Genomic DNA, 22,259 nt, shown 5'->3' on the forward strand with positions numbered 1-22,259 from the left:
ATTTCCTCCACTCCCACCTTAACTACTTTCCTGAAAAATTTGGGAGCTGTGAGTGAGGAAAGACCGTTGGCTTACCTGAACGGTCGTTCTCGGGGCACTGCGAAGAGAGTACAAATGCTGGGTTAACACAGCCTATCTGCCCTTGGACTGAGTGATATTTTTGTTGACCACGCCTCCCTTTGCCTCTGCATGCTCAGTTCGAAAACGAAGGAAACCGTCCTGTAATCAGTTACAGTCAATACAGTCACATCGTTCAATATATAAACACCCGGGTGGGTTTGGACTCTCTTCGCAGTGCCCCGAGAATGACCGTTCAGGTAAGCCAACGGTCTTTCTCCAGTGCACTGCTCAGAGAGTCCAAATGCTGGGACATGCCCAAGCTATTGAGTCCCAGGGTGGGGAAGCGCCGCAGCCTCTGGCATTTCAGCCACTCTTTGTAAAACTCTTCTGCCAAAAGAGGCTTCGGCTGAGGCAAAGGTGTCAATCTTATAATTTTTAATAAAAGCCATGGGGGAAGCCCAAGTGGCCGCTCTACAAATGTCTAGAATAGAGGCCTGGGTTGCCCAGGCTGCAGACGTTGCAGCGCTCCTGGTGGAGTGTGCGGTGACCCGTCTCGGAGCCGTTTTGCCCTGGTGTTCATATGCCAGCTTGATGCAAGCACGTAGCCAACGTCCCACATTGTGAGAGGAGACCTTGTGGCCCAGGGACGCAGGGAGGAAGGAGACAAAGAACGCCTCTGACTGGCGGAAGTCTTTTGTTCTCTTTACATATGTGCGCATGGCCTGTCTCACGTCCAGCTTGTGCCACTCACGCTCCTTGGGGTGAGAAGGATGGGGAAAGAAGTTGGGCAAAATAAGCTCTTGAGACCTGTGAAACAGAGTGTTAATTTTCGGAGCAAATGACGGATCAAGTCTCAAAATTACTCTGTCCGGGTGAACTACGCACAAATCCTCCCTGACAGAGAGCGCAGCCAGCTCGGATACCCTGCGAGCGGATGTAATGGCCACCAGGAAAGCAGTTTTGATGGTAAGGTGGCGCAGACTGGTCTTTCTCAAAGGCTCAAATGGGGCTTTGGTCAGGGCCTTAAGCACAAATGGAAGGTCCCATGACGGATACCGGTGAACAGCTGGAGGGCTGATGTTCGCTGCTCCCTTGAGAAAGCTCTTGATCTGAGGGAGTTGACTCAGTGAGCGAGAGGAGCCCTTTGCCAGGATGGTAGACAGCGCTGCAACCTGGCGTCTAAGGGTGCTGACCGCAAGGCCCTTATCCAGACCCTCCTGCAAAAAGTCTAGGGTCTGAGGGATCGAGGCTGAAGAGGCCTCTATGTCTCTAGTCTTGCACCACTGTGAGAACACGGCCCAGGTGGCATCGTAGATTCTAGTAGTAAAAGGCCTCCTGGATGCTTGGATTGTTCGAATGACCTGGTCAGAGAACTTTTGCTTTCTCAGGAGCTCCCCGTCAAGTGCCAAATGGCTAGCTGCAGCCACTGGGGCTCCGGATGGGTGATGGCCCCTTGGCTGAGGGCAATTTTGTCCCGGGGAACTCTCCAAGGTCTCTGAACTGAGAGACTGACCAGGTCTGTGTACCAGGGCCTTCTGGGCCAGAAGGGAGCCACCAGAATGAGGTCTGCCTTTTCGGCCAGGAGCTTGTTCACCACTTGAGGAATGAGCGGAAGTGGAGGGAAGGCATACAGAAGTCCCTGAGGCCACACTGACCTCAGTGCGTTTGTTCCCTCTGCCTGGGGCGAGTGGTAGCGACTGAAGAAGCGTGGGAGCTGTGTGTTGTTGTGTGTGGCAAACAGGTCTACCTGTGGCTTGCCGAATCTCCTCACGATCTGCTGGAACAGGTCCGGGTGCAGGCGCCACTCCGAGTGGTCGATGCGTTGGGGACTCAGCCAGTTTGCCTCCCGGTTGCTTACGCCGGAGATGTGATCTGCACTGAGAGAAGCCAGATGACGTTCCGCCCACCTGCCCAGCGCTTCCGCCTCGAGCATGAGGGCCTTTGATCGAGTGCCCCCTTGTCGGTTTATATGCGCTTTTGTCGCCACATTGTCTGTCATCAACAGTACGTGAGCCCCTTTTACTAGAGCGGCGAACTTTCTCAGCGCGAGGCGAGCTGCCCTCAGTTCCAGCCAATTGATGCTGTGGGCGGCCTCCCTCTGAGTCCATCGGCCTTGGGCTAGGTGGCCCTGACAGTGGGCGCCCCACCCCAGGAGGCTGGCATCCGTGGTGACAACTAGCCTTTCCGGCTCCTTGAACAAGCAGCCCTTCTTGACTGCCTTGGACCTCCACCATGCCAGAGACCGGATCACCTTTCGTGGGAGCCGAACCCGCCTGAGTGAGTTGCTGTTCTTGGCTCTCTGCATTGGCAGCAGAAACCACTGCAGCTCCCTGGCGTGAAGACGAGCCCAGGGAACCACCCTCAGGCACGATATCATTATCCCCAGGAGCTGGGACAGCTGAATGATGGGTACCGACCTGGCAAGGCTGCAGTGCTTCACTCTGCGTCTCAGGTTGGACAGCCAGTCTGGAGAAAGGAATACCTGGCAGGAGGTGGAGTTGATGACTGCACCCAGGTGCTGTATACAGGTGGATGGCCGGAACTGGCTCTTCTCCATGTTGACAGAGAAGCCATGGTGCTGCAGGGTCTGCACAGTTAGAGAAACATCGCGGTGTGCCTGCTTGGTGGTGAGAGAATGAATGATTATGTCATCTAAATAACATTCTAGATGAACCGGATGGTTGCGGAGATGAGCCGCTAGCACTGCCAGAATTTTGGTGAATGTTCTGGGCGCAGATGATAGCCCGAAGGGAAGTGCCCTGTATTGGAAATGCTTCCCTTCCGAACAGAACCTCAGGAACCGCCTGTGGGCCGCATGGAGGGGGACATGCAGGTAGGCCTCTTTGAGATCTATTGATGTCAATAGGTCCCCCTCCCTCACACAGTCCAGGATGGAGTGGAGTGACTGCATCTTGAACCTCTTGTAAGGGAGATGCTGATTTAGACTCTTGAGGTCCAAGATGGCCCTCCACCCCCCTGAACTCTTGGGCACTAGGAAGAGGATAGAATAGAAGCCCCTCCCCTGCTGACCCCTGGGGACTGGCTCTATCGCCTCTATCTCTAGGAGATGGCGGATTCTTGCCCTCATGCGCTCCCTCTTCTCTGGGTTCCTGGGGGTAGGACAGCGAATAAACTTTCTCTGGGGAAAGGTTAGGAAGTCCAGGACAAGGCCCCTGCGAATGGTGTTGAGGACCCACTTGTCCGAAGTTATCTCCTCCCACCTGTCGGCATACAGTCGTAGCCGACCCCCGATGGGGGGATCCCTGCAACCGTCACTTTCCTTTACGAAAAGGCCAGGAGCCACCACTGTTGTTTCCTCCTCCTCGGAATGTTCTCCGAAAGGAAGACTGGGATTGGTTGGCACGAGCACCGAAGGATCTGTCTTGGTGCCTATCCCCCCCTGCCTGAAAGGGCCTCTGATAGGAGGAAGGGTGAGAGGATTGCCCTGCTTCCTGACTCCTGTAAGGTCTCTTACGAAAGGACCCCGCCCCTTTCTGGTCACCCCTTTTAAAGGTTGCAGGAAGGATTTTGCGTTTGTCCTTGGTTTCGGTGACAAACTTGTCCAGGGCCTCTCCAAACAGAAGGCCTCCTTTAAATGGGGCCGATGCCAGCTTCCACTTGGCCTTCATTTCGGCCTGCCAATGCCTGAGCCATAAGAGGCGGCGGGAGGTGATATTGGAAGCGAGAGCCCTGGAAGAAAATTTTGCTGCTGTCAAAGTGGCATCCGCCGAATACTCGACAGCGGTAATAATCTTGGTTAGCTCATGGCGCCATCTAGATTTCCTGGGCGGGGGTCTGGACCTGAGTTGGCGTAGCCAGAATAAGGTGGCCCTAATAAAGAAAGAGGCAGAGGTGGATGCCTTGATGGCCCAGACAGACGCCATGTGTGTTTTATGACACGCCTTTTCTGACCTCTTATCTTCTGCCTTAAGTCCCTCTAGGAGCTCAGCTGGCAGGTTGGAATTGGAAGTTAGAGACACAACTGGGGCATCTACTTCAGGGAATTTCAGGATATCCTCCATTTTCCCCTCCAGGGCATACAGTGCTCTGTCCCCCCCCCCCACTGGGGTTGGTTAGCGTACCCGGCTGTAGCCACTGGCGCTGCACAGCGTCCATAAAGAGGTCAGGCACAGGGATAACCTCAGGAGTTTCTATTGTCTCTTTGAATAAGCCATGCTTATGATCCCTGGAAGTGGAAGCTTGAGAGGTCTCAGGCCTGGAAGTGGGGCCTAACTCTGTGGCCGTCATGGCTTTGTGCAAGATAGACTTGAATAATGACGGCTGAAACAGGCCAGTGAATTTTGGTTTGTCAGGGGTAGGGTTTTCATCTTCAGAAAGCACGAAAATTTCCCCTTCTTCCTGCTCAGAACTTGAAAGCCCAGAGTGAGAGGGGCTAGAAGATGGGGAGGAGGATACAGGCTCCTTAGAGGTGGAGGCCTTAGGTTTGTGTTTTTCCTTCGGGGCCTTGCCCTTGCGAGAGCCCCTGTGCTTAATGCCTTCAGCTATCCCTTGGGAAATGGCTAAGGAAATTACCTCCCTCATTTCATCAGAAAGAGCAGGGCTTTTTCCCCTTTTCATTTTCTGCTTACTGGGCCTGCGATGGCTAGGCCTGCCTGAGCTGGATTCACCCTTCCCACACAGGGAATTCTGGACAGAATCTCATTCCTCTCCAATGGAGGAGCTAGGGGAGTCGGGGTACCCCCAAGATGCTTCAGGAGATGGATCCCTGGATATATAGTTATCCCCAGACAAGAATTCACTGTCCCCGGAGGATTGGGCCTCACGATCAGGGGAAGCTGACTCCCTGCTGCGATGGTCTGGGCTAGGTTCTGGCAGATGGGGCCTTGAAACCTCCCTGGGATCCACTGAGGCTCTTGGTGAAGACCTTTCAAGTGAGCCCGTGTGCACTTTGCCTTTCTTTACAGAGGGATCCAGCTTACTGTGTTTGCTGGAGGGCCCTGCCTGTTCCCCTAAGGCCTCCCTGCATTCTTCAGCCATTTCAGGTCCCCACAAGGCCTGGAAAATAGCTGGAGCTGGGATGGGCACGCGCTGGCCTTTGAGGTCCAAATGCGCTCGCAGAATCTTCAGGAGGGAAGGGCTGCCTGGGGGTCGGATTCCTTCCTCCCACCGCCCTCGGTTCCCCGAGACTTAGCTTGCAAATAGGAGGGAGAGACTAGCTGGCTCCCCAGGCTAATCTCCGGCCTCCTTGCGGCGTTCTGCAGTCGCTGAGGGCTGGCTGAGGCTTCATTGATGCTGATCGGCTCTCCGCTTCTCCTGCTGACTTTAAATGCAAGGCTGGAGGAATCAGCTCTCCACATGAGCCGCGTGTTCTCCTTCTCCTCAATGCGCTGCGAAGCGATCCAAAATGGCGGCGGCTGCACACGCAGCCTCCTCCCGCTCTTTTTTGCCTGACAGCCTGAAAAGCGCGTGAAGGCTCCAACTGTTGTCGCTGTTGCCGGGCAGAATCGAGCGGCTGAATGGCCCCTAGATAGAAGGCCTGCAGGCTCCCAGACCTCCGTTTGAGGGAATTTCTCTCTGGGGCTCTGTTGGGGAAGGTCTGCCACCGCCCTTGCCGCTTCTGCCTCTCACCAGCCTCCGCTGGATGAGGGATTACAGACCCCTGGAGCGCTTGCGACCAGCAGCTGCAGGGAAGCCCGGGTGCCCTCTTAAAGCGACACAAACCTCAAATCTTTGACAGATCTTGTAGTCAATATAATTTTCTCTGAAATGAGAATCCAAACGTGGTCCAAAGTGGGAAACTTTTTCCAGCCTATCTGACCTTAGACTGGAGCTCTCCCAAAAACAGTCCTAACGGGCTGACTGAGTTTTTGAACTGAGCATGCAGAGGCAAAGGGAGGCGTGGTCAACAAAAACATCACTCAGTCCAAGGGCAGATAGGCTGTGTTAACCCAGCATTTGGACTCTCTGAGCAGAGCACTGGAGAACAAGGTGAACGATTCCACCAAGACATTAAAGAGATGGAAAGGAGATACCAGGGAAAATGGAGCATTACAATGATGGCAGACTACTGTTGGATGCTTCAGAGAGACATTCCAGATGCTACTCACGAGCGTAAATGCACCAAGAGAAGCTTCACAAGGAAGAAGAATCAAGTTTAGTGTGTGTAGGTGAGCTCATTTCAGTTCAAAAAAGGATTTTCATGAAAATATTGTAATAAAACTTTAATTTTATATGTCTATTTCTATTTATTTTTGAGGTATTGCCTTATTTAACATGTTACCTAAATTGTCAGGAAACATGATGTCCTATGACAAAATGGAGGTCATTTTTGGATTCAGCGCACCAAAAAACATAAAGATTATGTGGAATAACCAAAAGAGCTCTCGAAAAATTTTTTTTTGCAGACCTGTAATTTCACCTGTACAACAAGCTGTTACAGTTTACAATTAGAATGATGATGTTTAAATACTTCTATTTAACCAAGTCACAGAAGAGCTGGAAAGATATAAGCTTCAACCTGGTTGTACCAGCTACTATGAATAAAATCTAAAGTAAAAACTTTTCTTGCTCCTTTCTTTTCATGAGGGACAGAAAATATGAGAAGTCTTGCTTACAGCTCAGAAAATACTGTTTCATCTTAATTACAAATTCAACTGAGGCGAAGAAACTTACTTCAAACTTCATATATAGGAGCCATGGTAGCGCAGTGGTTAGAGTGCAGTACTGCAAGCTATTTCTGCTAACTGCTAGATGTCTGCAATTTGGCAGTTCAAATCTCACTAGGCTCAAGGATGACTCAGCCTTCCATCCTTCTGAGGTGGGTAAAATGAGGACCCAGATTGTTGGGGGCAATATGTTGACTTTGTAAACTGCTTAGAGATGGCTGTAAAGCCCGGTGAAGTCTAAGTGCTATTGCTATATCTAGCACTACAAATATCAGAAATTATAGTTTACCTACCCTTGATATATCCGGGTTTGGCAGCCATAAGAGCCTGAACATCTTCCAGTTCTGTCCAGTTGGAATGCAAACGTTTCTGTAGTAACTCCTTTTTTTTAAGTAGGTGATTCAGTGATCTCTCTTTTTGAATCATTTCTTTAAAAATATTTTAAAATATTCTCATTATTTATAAAATCACATAACATGAACAATTGGTTTCAAAAACTGGATTATTTCATATGATGCTAAGTATTATTGTAGAGCCCATTCAATAAAATAAAACAAAACAAACTAAATGAAATTATTTTGGATGACTAATAACCTTGGTCAAAAAAATACTAATATACTATAATAGTCATTAATTTTTTCAAGAGAGATTTAGAATACATTCTGCAGACCTCTCTGTCGCACAACCTCCTCTGCCCAAGCTGAACAACATACACATTAGGTAAATACGGGTAGCAGACCAAAGGTATAAAATGATAATTCTCACCACAACAAAGACATGATGGCTTCAAATCTGCTTGAATTTGCTTTCACTGAGTTTTGTGTGGTGAAACGCATTTTAAATTTTTATTTTACTGATTTGTATCCCACCTTTATTATTTTTACAAATAATTCAAGGTGGCAAACATATCCAACACATCTTCTTCCTCCTATTTTCCCCACAACAACAACCCTATGAAGTGAGTTGGATTGAAAGAGAGTCCCTGGCCCAAATTCATCCAGTCAGCTTTTATGGTTAAGGCAGGACATAAACTTTTGTCTCCTGCTTTTTAATCCTGTGGCTTAACCATTACAACTGGTTTTTAGGAAATAGAATGGGATGGGATGGGATGGAATAGGAATAGAGTGGACTGGACTGGACTGGACTAGAACAGAACAGAACAGAACAGAATTGAATTCTTTATTGGCCAAGTGTGATTGGCCACACAAGGAGTTTGTCTTTGGTGCATATGCTCTCAGTGTACATAAAGAAAAAATAAAATATATTCTTCAAGAATCATTATAACACTTAGCGATAGTCATAGAATATTAATAAGCAATCAAATCATACTAGGAAACAATAAAAACAATATCAGTTGTAAAGATACAAGCAACATGTATATAGCCATAAGTTGAAAGAGATAGGTACTAGGAAGGAAGAAAAGAATAATAGTAATACAGTCTTAGTAGATAATTTGACAGTGTTGTAGGGATTAGTTGTTTAGCAGAGTAATGGCATTTGGGGGAAAACTTGTGTCTTCTTGTTCTAATTTACAGAGCCCTATAGCATCATTTTGAAGGTAGAAATTGAAACAATTTAGGTCCAGGATGTAAGGGGTTTGATTGCCACCTATGAATTAGTCACCTACATGGGGGAAAAAACCCAAAATTTTATGGACAGGACAGGCTCATTATTCCAACAATTCATATTGTGCTAGAAATGCTGTTTTAGTATATTTCCAAAGGAAGATTGAGAATTGAAACATGCTTATAAAAATATAACAGTATTGATATTATTTGAAGTGAAATGAACAATGACATTTTTAAAAGTTTATTTTAAATTAAGAATGGGGAGTCAGGTTGGCTATCAAACTTTCCTTCTGCAAAACTGCATATTCTTCATCATATCAAATATGTATTGCAGTGTTAAGCAACTTTAAAAAAAATTTCTATGACAGTCAAAGTCTCCAATTTCATAATAAAATAAGTTATAAATACAAAAAAAAGATATAAGTTAACAGCTTTAAGTGCTTTAGAAATAGGAATTAAAATGCATTTGTAGGATGCTTCTGAACAAGAGGAAGAATATATAGGCCATCTATAAAGTTTAGTCATGATTGCAGCATGAACAGTTTGATGACTGTAAAAGTTCTTTGTTATTATTTTAATTTTTAAAGACTGCCAAATGCTTCAATATATATTTTAAAAAACCTACAGAGTATAAGAATAATACAAATAGTCCTTGACGTATGGCTTACAATTGACCCCAAAATTTCTGTTGCTAAGTGAGGCATTTGTTAACTGAATTTTATCCCATTTTACTACTTTTCTTGCCACAGTTGTTAAGTGGATGCAACTGTAGTTGTTAAGTTAGTAACATGGTTGCTAAGTGAATCTGACTTCAACATTGACTTTGTTTGTCAAAGATTGCAAAAAGTGATCTCATTACTCCAGGGCAACCGTCATAAATATAAACCAGTTACGAAGCATTTGAATTTTCATCACATGAAAATGCAGAAGATGTTGCAACATTTGTTAGTGTGGAAAAAACTCATAAGCCATTTTTTTCAGTGCTACTGTAACTTCAAACAATCACTAAATGAACTGTTGTAAATCGAGGATTACCTGTACAGTGAGCTAGGAATGTGTATTCTCTTTTACAAGTCAACATTGTAAACAGAGCTGTGGGAAAGAGGATACTAGAGTCTAATATGACCCCACTTCATTGGTTTATAACTATATATACTTTTCGAGAGATGAGGAAGGAGTGAATTACAGAAATTGATTGATTTTTATGATTAGTGAGAAAAAGTATTTCCTAGTACCGGAATGGCAAACCTATGGCACATGTGCCACAGGTGGCACGCGGAGCCATTTTTCAGGCCACGTGAGGCGCCCTGTACAGATGGCCAACGTGCATGCGCGGGCTGGCCAGCTGACTTTAGCCTTTTGGGGGAGGCATTTTTCTCCCTCCCCAGGCTCCAAAGGCTTTATACAAGTCTGGGGAGGGCGAAAAGAGCCCCCCACCCCCCAAAGGCCTTCCAGAGGCTTCAGGAGCTTCCCTGAAGCTTCCAGAGTGCAAAAAACCAACCCTATGGGCAAACCAGAAGTTTGGGAATGGACTTCCGGTTTGGTTATATGGCTGGTTTAAGCCCTCTGGAGCCTTCAGGAGGCTTCTGGAGGCTTCCCCGAAGGCTCTGGAGGACTAAAAATGGCCCAACAGTCAAATTGGTTTGCTCATAGGGTCGTTTTTTGTCCTCTGGAGCCTTCAGGGAAGCCTCCGGGAGGCCCCTGAAGGCTCCAGACAGCTTAAATCAGCCCTACGAGTAAACCAGTAGTCCATTCCCAAACTTCCAGTTTTCCCATAGGGTCTTTTGTGCTCCGGAAGCTTCAGGGAAGTGCCTGAAGCCTCCAGAGGGCATCTGGGGGTGGGGAAGGCTCTTTTCACCCTCCCCAGGCTCCTATAAAGCCTCTGGGGCTTGGGGAGGAAGAAAAAAACATGCAAAAAATGGGGGGAGCGTCTGTCATGCGCGCATACACCCTGGGGGTCACGCATTGCATTATGGGTGTGGCATACCCACACATGACCTTCCTGCACTCCCCCCCACTTTTGGCACACGAGCCAAAAAAGGTTCGCCATCACTGTCCTAGTAAATGATCACTTCTAAGCTTAACTCATTCTGATAAATCATTAAACAGTATACCTTAAGCCATTGTTCCAAATGGTTATAAACTATTCATCCAAGAACAAGAAAGGTGCTTAACTTACACTTCTTCTAACATTAATATTATAGATAAAGATGGTAATAAAGCAGTATTATTATAAAATAAAGTTTTAAAAATTTTAAGTCATACCTTCAGATCGTTTAATCTGAGCCATTTCTAAAACATGTTCTGCCTTCTGGATATCATGTACAGTTGCTTTTAAATCTATAGTCAAGCGTCTTTTTGTCTTAACTAATTTTTGAAGTGCATGTTCTGTAAAATAATTTCATGTCAATAAATATAATAATAATTTATTTATGCAATTTATTCTGAGGCTTACATAATTTTAGTGGATTGCTATTAAAACAATATTATCAAAATTACACTGAAAAATATAAAAATAGTATTAAATATATATACATGTAGAAATAGACATAAATACACACACACATAATATATATAGGTAACACCCAAAAGCCTTCTGGAGGAAAAAATCTCCAGAAAGCCATTGGCCAGTATTTAATGTTCCTAAATCCCTCCTCAGCAATAAAGGTGCCTTGTATACAAATCTGATTAGTACTTCTAAAGGTAGGTACATAACTGTCGGAGGTTTCTCAGATGTTTTCCCCTTGGAATTCACTTCTTTCTTTCTTTCACTTGCATCCTATGGTGAATGCTGATGATCACAGCTTTTCAAAATGCCAGCTTTGCTAGGGTTTTGTTCTCTCTTGTTCTCATGATGGTTCTCAAGGCCTCTTTGCAAAAATCACACATATCATTGAGAGAATGGAGCCTGAATGCAGGATGGAGCAACGTGGTGGGAAAGTAAATGAAACCTCGTGTGATGGGGTGGGGAGAAGCCTTGGTGAGTCAATGTCTCCTTCTTTAATACTATCACATAAACAATACCTAATTTTGGAAGCAAAATTATTCAAATAATTACTTATAAATTGGAAAAGCAAAGGATTTGCATTAGCTGACAATAGGTGTTCTTGAAAATGAAAAAAGGAACATAGCTGAATCTGTTAAATTATACCTTTTGTTTTGTAATGTTTAACACTTTCCTTTTAGGTTTCTTTCCTTCTGTTTTCAGTAACCTTTTCTATTCTTATTTTACCCAATCCAGCCTGTATTATTATTATTATTATTATTATTATTATTATTATTATTATTATTATTATTATTATTATTATTATTATTATTATACAATTGTATCACAGCGGCCAGTTGTTTCGCCAGATTTGGCATTGGTTACTAGTCGGGCCCCACCCCGGGGCCTAGGACGTCGTAACGTATTTTCGTAATATGCGTGCAGATCCAAGCAGTGCGGCTTTTTGCATTTGACTGATGGTGATTTTGTCAATTTTTAACTGTTTTAAATGTAATTCCAGTGCTTTTGGAATAGCACCCAGTGTGCCAATTACCACTGGAATTACCACTGCTGGTTTGTGCCATAGTCGTTGAATTTCGATTTTTAAGTCCTGGTATCTTGCGATTTTTTCATGTTCCTTCTCGGCGACCCTGCTATCACCTGGTATTGCGATGTCTATGATTGTGACCCTATTTTTCTCAACCAGTGTGATGTCTGGTGTATTATGCGCCAGTATTTTGTCCGTTTGTATACGGAAATCCCACAAGATCTTGACCATCTGATTCTTGGTGACTTTTTCAGGCTGATGTTCCCACCAGTTTGTTGCTGTTTTAATATTATAATTTTTGCACAAATTCCAATGGATCATTTGTGCTACTGAATTGTGCCGCAATTTATAATCAGTCTGCACGATTTTTTTACAGCAGCTGAGTATGTGATCAACAGTTTCATCAGCTTCTTTGCAAAGTCTGCATTTGGCATCATCAGAGGATTTTTCGATTTTGGCCTTAATGGCATTTGTGCTGATAGCTTGTTCTTGCGCAGCCAGGATTAGTGATTCTGTTTCTTTCTTTAATGTACCTGTTGTTAACCATAACCAAGTTTGTTCACTGTCCACTTTATCTTTTATTTTTTCCAGAAATTGGCCATGCAGTGCTTTGTTCTGCCAACTCTCCATTCTTGATTTTATCACATCTTTTCTGTATTCTTGTTTCGTCTTGTTTCAGTAGATTTTTGTTCTTTACTTCGACTAATAGATGTTCTTGACTTTCTTTTAAATAATCAGCCAGTGCATGTTTTTTATTATTATTACTATTATTATTACTATTATTATTATTTGGTTAATCTTTGGTGAGATTCACAATCTTTGGGGCTGATGGTAGCTCAACAGCTCGAGTCCTAACCAAGGACATAGGAACTGTTAAGGTAACATCAGAGGATATAAGCTGTTCCAAGTGGGTGGTTTTTTGTAGAGTCAGAATGTTCAAGTCAGAGCTTTAGGTTTAGGTTTAGGTTTCATTTTATTTATATGCCGCCCTATTCCCTTCAGGGCGGCGCACAAACCCAAGGTGGGAAAGAGGAACACAAAAACTACAAATACAAGGCATTTAAAAACAACCAACAGCCACACTATTCGAGAGGGGAAGGGAACTCATCAACCCCAGGCCTGCTGACACAGCCAGGTTTTAACAGCTTTTCGAAAGGCCTGGAGAGAGGTGAGGGTCCGAATCTCTGCGGGGAGTTCGTTCCAAAGAGCCGGAGCTGCCACAGAAAAGGCCCTCCCCCAGGTAGTAGCCAGATGACATTGGCTGGTAGACGGAACCCGGAGGAGGCCTGCCCTGTGTGATCTAATGGGTCTTTGGGAGGTAATTGGCAGCAGGCGGTCTCTCAAGTTCCCAGTTCCAATACTATGAAGGGCTTTATAAGTGACGACTAGCACCTTGAAGCGTATCCGGAGACCAATCGGTAACCAGTGCAGCTCGTGCAGGATAGGTGTAACATGGGTGTACCGAGGTGCACCCACGATCGCTCGTGCGGCTGCATTCTGGACCAGCTGAAGTCTCTGAATGCTCTTCAAGGGCTGCCCCATGTAGAGCGCATTGCAGTAGTCCAGTCTTGAGGTCACAAGGGCATGAGTGACTGTTGTGAGTGCCTCCCGGTTCAGGTAGGGACGCAATTGGTGCACCAGGCGAACCTGGGCAAATGCCCCCCTGGTCACAGCCGACAAATGATGTTCTAAGGTCAGCTGTGGGTCCAGGAGGACTCCCAAATTGCGAACTCTGTCTGAGGGGCATAAAATTTCACCCCCCAGCCTGAGGGATGGAATACTAACCAAATTTTTGGGAGGGAAACACAACAGCCACTCGGTCTTGTCTGGATTGAGCGCAAGCTTGTTAACCCCCATCCAGACCCTGACAGCCTCCAGACACTGGCACATCACGTCAACCGCTTCACTGAGTTGGCACGAGGCGGACAGATGCCACTGGGTATCGTCCGCGTACTGATGGTATTTTATCCCGTGCCGCCGAATGATCTCGTCCAACGGCTTCATGTAGATGTTAAACAGGAGGGGGGATAGGACCGAACCCTGTGGGACCCCATATTTCAGGGGCCTGGGGGTCGACCTCTGCCCCCCGACCAACACCGACTGCAACCTGTCCGAGAGGTAGGAGGAGAACCACCGAAAAACAGTGCCTCCCACCCCCACCTCTCGTAACCGTCGCAGAAGGATACTATGGTCGATGGTATCGAAGGCCGCTGAGAGGTCAAGAAGCACTAGGATGGAGGGATGATCTCCATCCCTGGCTCTCCAGAGATCATCGGTCAGTGCGACCAAAGCGGTTTCCGTGCTGAAGCCAGGCCTGAAACCGGACTGAAAGGGAGAAATTTAGAATTTTCAAATAGCAAGGTAACCCTTTAGGGATTGCTCCAAGGGCTCCAATTACAATTGGGACAACACGATTTCTTTTTCCACAGTCAGTCAACCTCAATTTGCAAAAACCGGTATTTTGTGATTTTTTTCTTGCTGTTTATCTTCAATTTGTGCATCACCAGGTATTGCAATGTCAATGAACCATACTTTCTTCTTTTCAATTATTGTTATGTCAGGTGTGTTGTAGGCAATTGCCTGTCAGTCTGTATTCTGAAGTCCCACAAGTTCTTGACTTTCTCCACAATTGGTGGAGACAGCAGTCACATAGGGTTTACTCTGTCTAGTAACCAATAGGGCTGAATCTACAGATTATAAAGCCTTCCTGAGTTTTTAGACTCAGCCAGTTCTGGGCTGGATGTGTAGTTGTATTTCTGATTATATTCTTCTTCTTACTAATTGGCTATTTCTAAAACTTTCATATTTCAATCCCTGCCATTCTTAAGATCTTGCAGGCAGCGGGAATGCTTATATTAAGCAAAGAGCTTTGTCCTTAGCCACAGAGCTAGCCGTGCGGCTGGGAAAGCCGTTTTAAAACAACGGAGGCTTTTTTCCTGTCAGCGATCGTCCAAAGTTTGTATTAGGCAGTGGAGCGGCTCCAACGCTTCCTTTTCGAGCAGATTGCTGGAGGTTGCCCCGGTGACATGCCCAAGGGTGGTAACCCTGCGGTTGTTGTCAGGAACACAGCACTGGGGCTGCAAAGCTCTCAGGAAGATCGCTGTTTCCCTCAGAGATTGCAAGGCGCGGTTACAAGCCAGAAGAGAGTGTGTGGCAGTTGATTTTGGCGCAAAGAGCAGCAAGCGCCATTTTCAAGCCAAAGGTCGGTAACGGGGCTCTTTTACAGCATTTACCTTGAGGGTGACTGTTTCTGCTTGACTTCTAATGATGGCTTCCAGCACAGGAGATGGGGCAGTAATCTCCACCCAGACCTCTCCACCAGAGAGCCCTACTGTTGGCTCTTCATCAGCTCAGACTTCTAGAAAAAGGGTGGCAGTTGAGGCAGCTGAGGAGCTCCCTGCAAAGATTCCTAGGACAGCAAAAAAAGCGGGGAAAGGGCAGCTCAAGTCCTCATCGCACAAAACAGCTCACAGAAAGCGCACACAGGATGGCAGAGGGAGCCCTCATCCATTCCAGGTGATCCCTGTCTTTCCTGGTAGCCCCCCTCTTGTGGGTGTTTCTTCTGATTCAGAGGATTCCCTTTCTGAACCTGGTTCCCTTTCTCAGATAGGAGATGGTACAGGGGTTTTTGATTCTCCTCAAAGTGAGGATGACTCCTTGGAGGATGCAGGCCCTTCTCCGGTGGCAGTTCAGGCTTCCTCTTCCCCGGGATTTTTGGGGTTTGAACCAACCCCTGCTACTACTCCTTCTATTACCCATGGTGTAGCTGCCATCAGCTCTTCTGCTACTGAAAAGGGGATAGCTATGGGCCTCAAACGTAAGAGATCCTCTGGCTACAGTTCTAAATCTAAATCGGAGGGGGTCTAAATCAAGAGTAAAAAGAAACACTCTTCTAGTAAGGATACTGCTAATCCTTCAACTTCTAGGTCTTCCACAGCAGAGGACAGGATTGAGCAGCCCCCCCCCCCAGTGATTCTGACCTCTTTGAGGACAAGGATATGGCCCCCAGCTTTTGTGGGGTTGTTCAAACCGGCTCTTTTCCTATCCTTACTGTTTAAGACAAATAAGATTGCTGGTTTTAAGCCTACCCCGGATCCTAAGCCTGCAGCCTCTGACACTAGGGATTCTGAGGATCCTCTTTTCCTTGAACCTACGGTTGAGAAGGAGGTGCAAAGGCAATGGGCCTCTCCGGGCACCAGTCCTCTTCCTAATTCTCTTTATAAGTGCCTGTATAATGTAGGACCTGCCTTAGTTAAGGCTCTAGACCTTCCAGCCATCAACCTCCCTGTGGTAGCTCAGGCCTCTCCTAATGCAGCTGCCAGTGGTCCTGAGGATTCGTTTAAGCCCGAAGACAAGCGCTTGGAACAAATGCTTGTCAAAGGTCACCAGGCCTCTGCCTGGGCTATTAGGGCTTCCACTTCTTTCTCATTTGTTAGCAGATCTGCTCTTCTTTGGATAAAACAACTTCAGAGCAGGATCCCAAATAAAGACACTAGGGCCCATGGGCATTTAAACAAATTAAAAGCAACTCTTGAGTTTTCTGCAGATGCTGCACTTAACACAGCTCGCTTTGCCTCCAAAGCCACTACTTCTACGATCACCTATAAGTGACTACTGTGGCTAAAAATTTGGCAAGCCGATGCCAGACACAAGTGGCGTCTGGCTTCATCTCCCTTTTCAGGGGGTAATCTGTTTGGAGCCCCTTTGGGACCCTTATTAGTGGAGTCAAAGGACAAATGTAAGGTCTTCCAATCAACTTTCCACAAAGCAGACAATAGATATTCCTCTACCTTTCGAGGGCAGGACAGGGGTTTCTCCAACTCCCATCTGCAGCATCAGTCACTCTCTAGGCAGGGATCTAACCAACAGCAAGATAGGTCCAATAGGACCTTCCAACAATATCCTCCTAGAAAATCCTTTGTGGGGGGCTTCAATCGATCCTACAGATTCAGAATTGACTGTCTTGAGGATCTTCCAATAGGGGGTTAATTGACAGTGTTTGCAGACTGATGGGAGGACATCTCAACAGATGCTTGGGTCTTGCAGACCATCGGATGGGGTCTGACTCTGGAGTTTCTCTCTATTCCCCCGAGGCATTTTGTCCCTTGCCCAGTGTCTCAGGACAGTCTCAAGATACAGTTGGTGGAACAGGCCATTTGCCATCTTCTTCAGATCAGGGCCATCTAGGCTGTTCCTAAGGGCCACAAACGTCAGGGGTTTTGTGGTTCCACAAAGCTGTTTGTGGTTCCAAAGGCCTCGGGAGGATGGAGACCAATTCTGGATCTGAAAATCTTGCAGCGATATGTCCTTTATCAACGGTTCAAGATGCACTCCCTGCAGTCCATCCTGGAGAGAGTCTGCAAGGGCGACTTCCTCTCCTCGGTGGACCTCACAGAGGCGTATCTTCACATTCCTATCTTCCGCGAACACAGGCAGTTCCTTCGATTAGAGTACAGGGGAAATCATTACCAGTACCCAGTGCTCCCCTTCGGGCTGTCATCAACCACAAGAGTATTCACAAAAGTGCTAGCGGTGGTGGCTGCCCACCTCCGCTCAAGATTAGTCAGAATTCAAGTATATCTAGACAACATTCTCCTGCTGTCCCCCTCCATCAGACAGGATCACAGGAGCATTCAAACTACCATTCAAGTCCTCCAAGGGCTAGGCTTCTCCATAAATCTGGCAAAAAACTCTCTAAGACCAGACACCCGCATCCTTCACCTGGGAGCTCTAATAGACACTGTGCAGGGCACAGTGACATTCTCCCCCTGTCTGCCTCTCTGGCTAATGTATTAGACTTTCTCCAACAGGGCCTCACTAAAAGTCTTTCGCCAAACAGGTTAAGGTGTCAGATGGCGGCCCTCTCTACAGTCTTGACTCTACCGACAGGTGAGCCCATCTCACATCTGCCATACATACGTCAGTTTCTCCATGGAGCGACCAATATTCATCCTCCGACTGTCCACAGATACCCAAACTGGGACTTAACCAAAGTTTTAGACTTTCTGACCAGGGTTCCGTTTGAGCCATTGTGGACTGTATCACTTCAACATCTCACACTCAAGGTCTGTTTCCTAATCGCAATGACGTCAGCAAGCTGAATCTCCGAACTCGCAGCTCTGTTGATTAGAAGCGACCTTTGTATATTTCATGCAGCTAGGGTCGTTCTCCTTCTAGATCTGACGTTTACACCCAAAGTTAACTCAGTCTTTCATAAGGTTCAGGAACTTATTCTCCCTAATTTTTGTCCCAATCCTTCTCATGGGTTAGAAAAAAAGTGGCATTCCTTAGACCTTTGCAGGACTTTACATATGTATATCAAACATTCAGCTATGTTCAGGCATTCTGAAGCCTTACTAGTCTCTTTTCAGCCAGCTTCCCTGAGTTCTAAAGTCTCCTCTTCCACCATAGGATGCTGGTTTAGAGCATGTATCTCTAAAGCTTACTGAGTCATTGATCTCGTTCCTCCACAGGATATAACGGCTCATTCTTCTCATAGTGCGGCCATGTCAGGTGCCTGGGCTACTCAGGCATCAGTGGAGGAAATTTGTATGGTGGCCATTTGGACTTCTCCCATTCCCTTTATCCGTCATTACAAGATAGACAGGTTTGTTTCGGCTGAAGCGGCCTTTGGAAGGAGGATTTTACAACAAGTCCATTTTCTGGACTCCTCTTCCAGAGAGACCGGATCCCTCCCTTAATTAGGGACTAGCTTGGGTATGTCCCTACGTGACTGCTGTTGCCACCAATCGTTATTGGGCATTGAATGGGCATTGGTACTTACCTGATACACTCATTCTCGCGGCAGGTGGAGACAGCAGTCACCCCCACCCTGTTATGGTCTAGATTCTCCTTCATTAGGATTAGGTCAGTCCTTTTTTTTCCTTTTCTTGGCTTCCCTTTATTCTCCTTCTCCATATCAACTATAGGTCGGTCTACATCATGTCTTCGTCTAAAAGCTGGGGAAGAGCAGCAAGGAGGAAGGCTTTATAATCTGTAGACTCAGCCCTATTGGTTATTGAACAGAGTGAACCCTACGTGACTGCTGTCTCCACCTGCTGCGAGAATGAGCATATCAGGTAAGTACCAACGCCCATTTTCATTCTCTAAAACCTTCTCAACCTGATGGTCCCAGTGGTTTTTGCTGTACTCAAATCCAAACTTTTGCCACAATTTCCAGTGAATAATCTTAGCAATGTGGTCATGGTGTTGTAGGTAGTCAATTTGTGAAATTTTGCTGCATCCACTGATCAAGTCGTCGACTGTCTCATCTTTCTCATTACAGAGGCGACATTTGCTGTTGGTGGTAACATGTTGATTTTTTGCCTTCATGCAGTTTGTGGCTAAGGCTTGTTCTTGAGCTGCCAAAATAAAGCCTTCTGTTTCTTTTTTCAGTACTCCTGATCTTAACCAGTTCCAAGTTAGTTTTTGGTCAGCTTTGCCTTCAATACTTTTCAAGTATTGGCCATGCAAAGCTTTGTTTTTCCAATTTTCAGCTCGCTTCTCAATTACTTCTTTCTTATATTCAACTTTTAACTTAGTTGTCTTCAAAAAGCCTCCTTTATTTACTTCCTTAATCATTGGTTCTTTACTTTTCTGGATGTAATCATTCAAGCTGTGTCTTTCTTCTTCCACAGTCTGTTTATTTGTAGGAGTCCTCGACCACCCTCTGGTCTTGGTAGATATAATTGGTCAACATCACTTTTAGGGTACAAAGCATGGTTCATTGTCATAAGCTTCGTTGTTGTTGTTGTTGTTGTTGTTGTTGTTGTTGTTGTTGTTGTTGTTATTTGTATAAAAATACAGGAAAATAGGTGATATGTGTGGGTGCATCTATGTTCAAAAGAAATGATACAGATTCCTCGTTATGAAAGTGTTTTCTATGCACGAGAAAAATATTCATATATATGCATAAAAGGTATACATTTTTGTCACAGATTTCTTACTACCAGTTTCCAAATTAGAAATTTCTCTTCCAAAATATCTACCAGTGCTATCCACATTATATACCTAGTTTTAAATCTCATTTGAAGATATAGCTACTCCCCTGGGCATTTGCAGGCTTTTAACTGTGGTAAGAACAATAATCTTTAAATTATTAAACCCTATTGTTATATTACTTATTTTATTTTCACCTAAGTTAATAAAATGTTTTTTGTGGAAGATAATTTTATATATTTAGTTTTTGTACACACCTCTGGCTTCATTTGGAAGGAAAAACAGTATATGAAAGAATCAATCAATCAATTAATAGTATTAGTAATAATTTCTATTCAAGTCTTTAAATCATGAGGCAGTATAGCAGTCTTACCATTTATAATGCCTGGATGGATGGATGCAAGAATCTGAGCTTCCTCTATTTCCTTCTCATTGGACTGCAACTTTTCTTGCAATTCTTTCTTTTTCATTGATAGGTCATATAATTCCTTTTCTTCAGATAAAAATGTTTTTAAAATTATTTCATGAAAACAGTTCAAAGTACAATTATGTCCCACATTATTAAAAATCATGCATAGATCATTTCATTAAAGTGGTGCATGTATGTATGTATGTATGTATGTATGTATGATGTATGTATGTATGTATATATCAGTGGTGGATTTTTTAAATTTTTAGGATCTATTCTGTAGGTGGGCCTGTTTTGTGGAAGTGGCTTGGTGGTCATGTGACTGGGTGGGCATGGCCAAGTTGAAAAATGTGTCTCTCTCCCCCACTTATTTTCTTTCTTTCCCTTCCTTCCTTCTTGTCTCTCTCTCTCTCTCCATCTTTCTTTCTTTCTCTTTCTCATTATTGATTTCTCACTCTCTCTCTCATTCACACACATACCGTACCCCTCATGTCGGTCACTGACAGCTCTCAAAGAGAAGGAAGGACTCCTGCCTTGGGAAGGAGTTGGAGTAGATTACCTCCATGTTCCCTTACATTCCTCTATGTTCTCTGTCCCATTTAGTCACAAACAGCCCCTTTCACTTTAAAATGGGTCACAAACTCCACTCATCCTGCGTGCGCCCTGTCCCACCCACAGCTTTCGATCTTCTTCTCCGCCTTGGTTCTGCAGGTGGGAGGTGCTGCTGCTGAGGTGGCATGGTGGGTGCAGTGGTGATGGCAGTCGGGGCACTGCCTGCTACCCACAGCAAGCCCAGGAGCAGTAGCCACCGCCCCCCACTGCCATCACTCATTCTCTCTCAGGCCTTCAGCTGGGCACGCAGAGGGGGCGTGTGTGGCAACAGCGAGGGCAACTGAGCGAGGGCAGCACTTTGGTGGGCAAAGAAGAGCCAAGCTGAGAGGGGGAAAAAACTCTGCCAGGTGTTTGTTCTTTTGCTGCTTGAACAGCCCCCTCATTTTCAATTGGTCCATAGGTCCAGGGAGAGGGATGGAAAAGATGAATTCCTTCTCCCCCCCAATTGGAAATGAGGTGGCTGTCAACACACTGCATCCTGTGTGGCATGTTGAAACAGAAGAATTAACAGGAGGGGAGCTTGGCTGTTTAAAAAGCGTGGAACGCCTCTCCTGTTCCTTCTTTTGCTGCTTGAACAGCCATGCAGGGCGTGCTTCCTTGCTTTGATAACCAATGTTCCCTCTAAGCTGTGCAGATGTGTGGCCGCACACATGGCAACAAAACACCACACAACAGTTTTCAACTGCCGCACAGAGGGTTTTGTGAGATGCCTTCCATGATAATAGGAAAGGAGTACCAGCCTGGAGACAGCAATCAGTTCTAGGTGCACAAGGCAGAAAGTAGCTGAGGGAAGAGGTGTAGGGGTTGGGAGAAGGCATGGGACAGGCTCCTAGCAGCGGCTGCTCAGATTTGCCATTTGCGTGAGAGAGAGAAAGAGAGAGAGAGAGAGAGAGAGAGAGAGGGAGGGGGGAGGGAGGGAGGGAAGGAGAAGGGAGGGAGAGAGGGAGGGAGGGAGAGAAAGGGAAAGCACGAGTGTGTGTATCCCTCCTTCCTTCAGCTGAACACTCTCGCTGGCATCCCAGCCAGACGAGAGGCACTGCAGAGGGTCTCCTCTAGGGCAGCGAGCCATTTGATGGGAAAGTTGCCTCTTGGAAGGAATGACCCAGCTTCGTTCCCGCTTCGTTTCTCCTGCCTCGTCTCTCCTGTCTCTTCACTTCTCCGTTCGGTCGTTGGGCAGCAGATCAAGAGCAGGAGCCAAGCCGGAGAAAGAGGGGTGTGTGTGAGTGAGTGAGTTAGTGGGCAGACTTAGCACTTTGTTAAGTTTGATTCTCTGTGTGTTTGGAGTTTGGAGTTTATTCAATTTGTAGGCCGCCCTATTTCCTGAAGGGACTCAGGGCAGCTGAACAAAAGCCAAGGGAGGGGAAATTACAAAAAGTAAGACAGAAACAATCAGACAATACGAACAACTTAAAAGCACAACAGACACAGCAAATTCGAGTAGGGGGGGGGACTCAACCCCAGGCTTGCTGGGACAGCCAGGTCTTCATGGCCGTCCAGAAGGCCTGAAGGGTGG

The 22,259-nt window shown here is 45.9% G+C and overlaps 1 protein-coding gene across 1 annotated transcript in view; it reads right to left on the minus strand.

The window, feature by feature from the left end:
- CCDC7 (coiled-coil domain containing 7) overlaps positions 1-22,259 on the minus strand; it is a 250,515-nt gene that overhangs the window by 86,892 nt on the left and 141,364 nt on the right. The window contains exons 45-47 of the mRNA XM_087712546.1: positions 20,099-20,218; positions 10,520-10,642; positions 6,980-7,114 (exon numbers count right to left, since the gene is read on the minus strand). Coding sequence (XP_087568672.1) covers positions 6,980-7,114; positions 10,520-10,642; positions 20,099-20,218 — 378 coding nt within the window. The remainder of the gene's footprint in view (positions 1-6,979; positions 7,115-10,519; positions 10,643-20,098; positions 20,219-22,259) is intronic.

Source organism: Thamnophis sirtalis, unplaced genomic scaffold (assembly GCF_051295495.1).
Source record: "Thamnophis sirtalis isolate CommonGarterSnake01/CBP01778 unplaced genomic scaffold, rThaSir2_p1.2 scaffold_4, whole genome shotgun sequence".
NCBI classification, from domain to species: domain Eukaryota; kingdom Metazoa; phylum Chordata; class Lepidosauria; order Squamata; family Natricidae; genus Thamnophis; species Thamnophis sirtalis.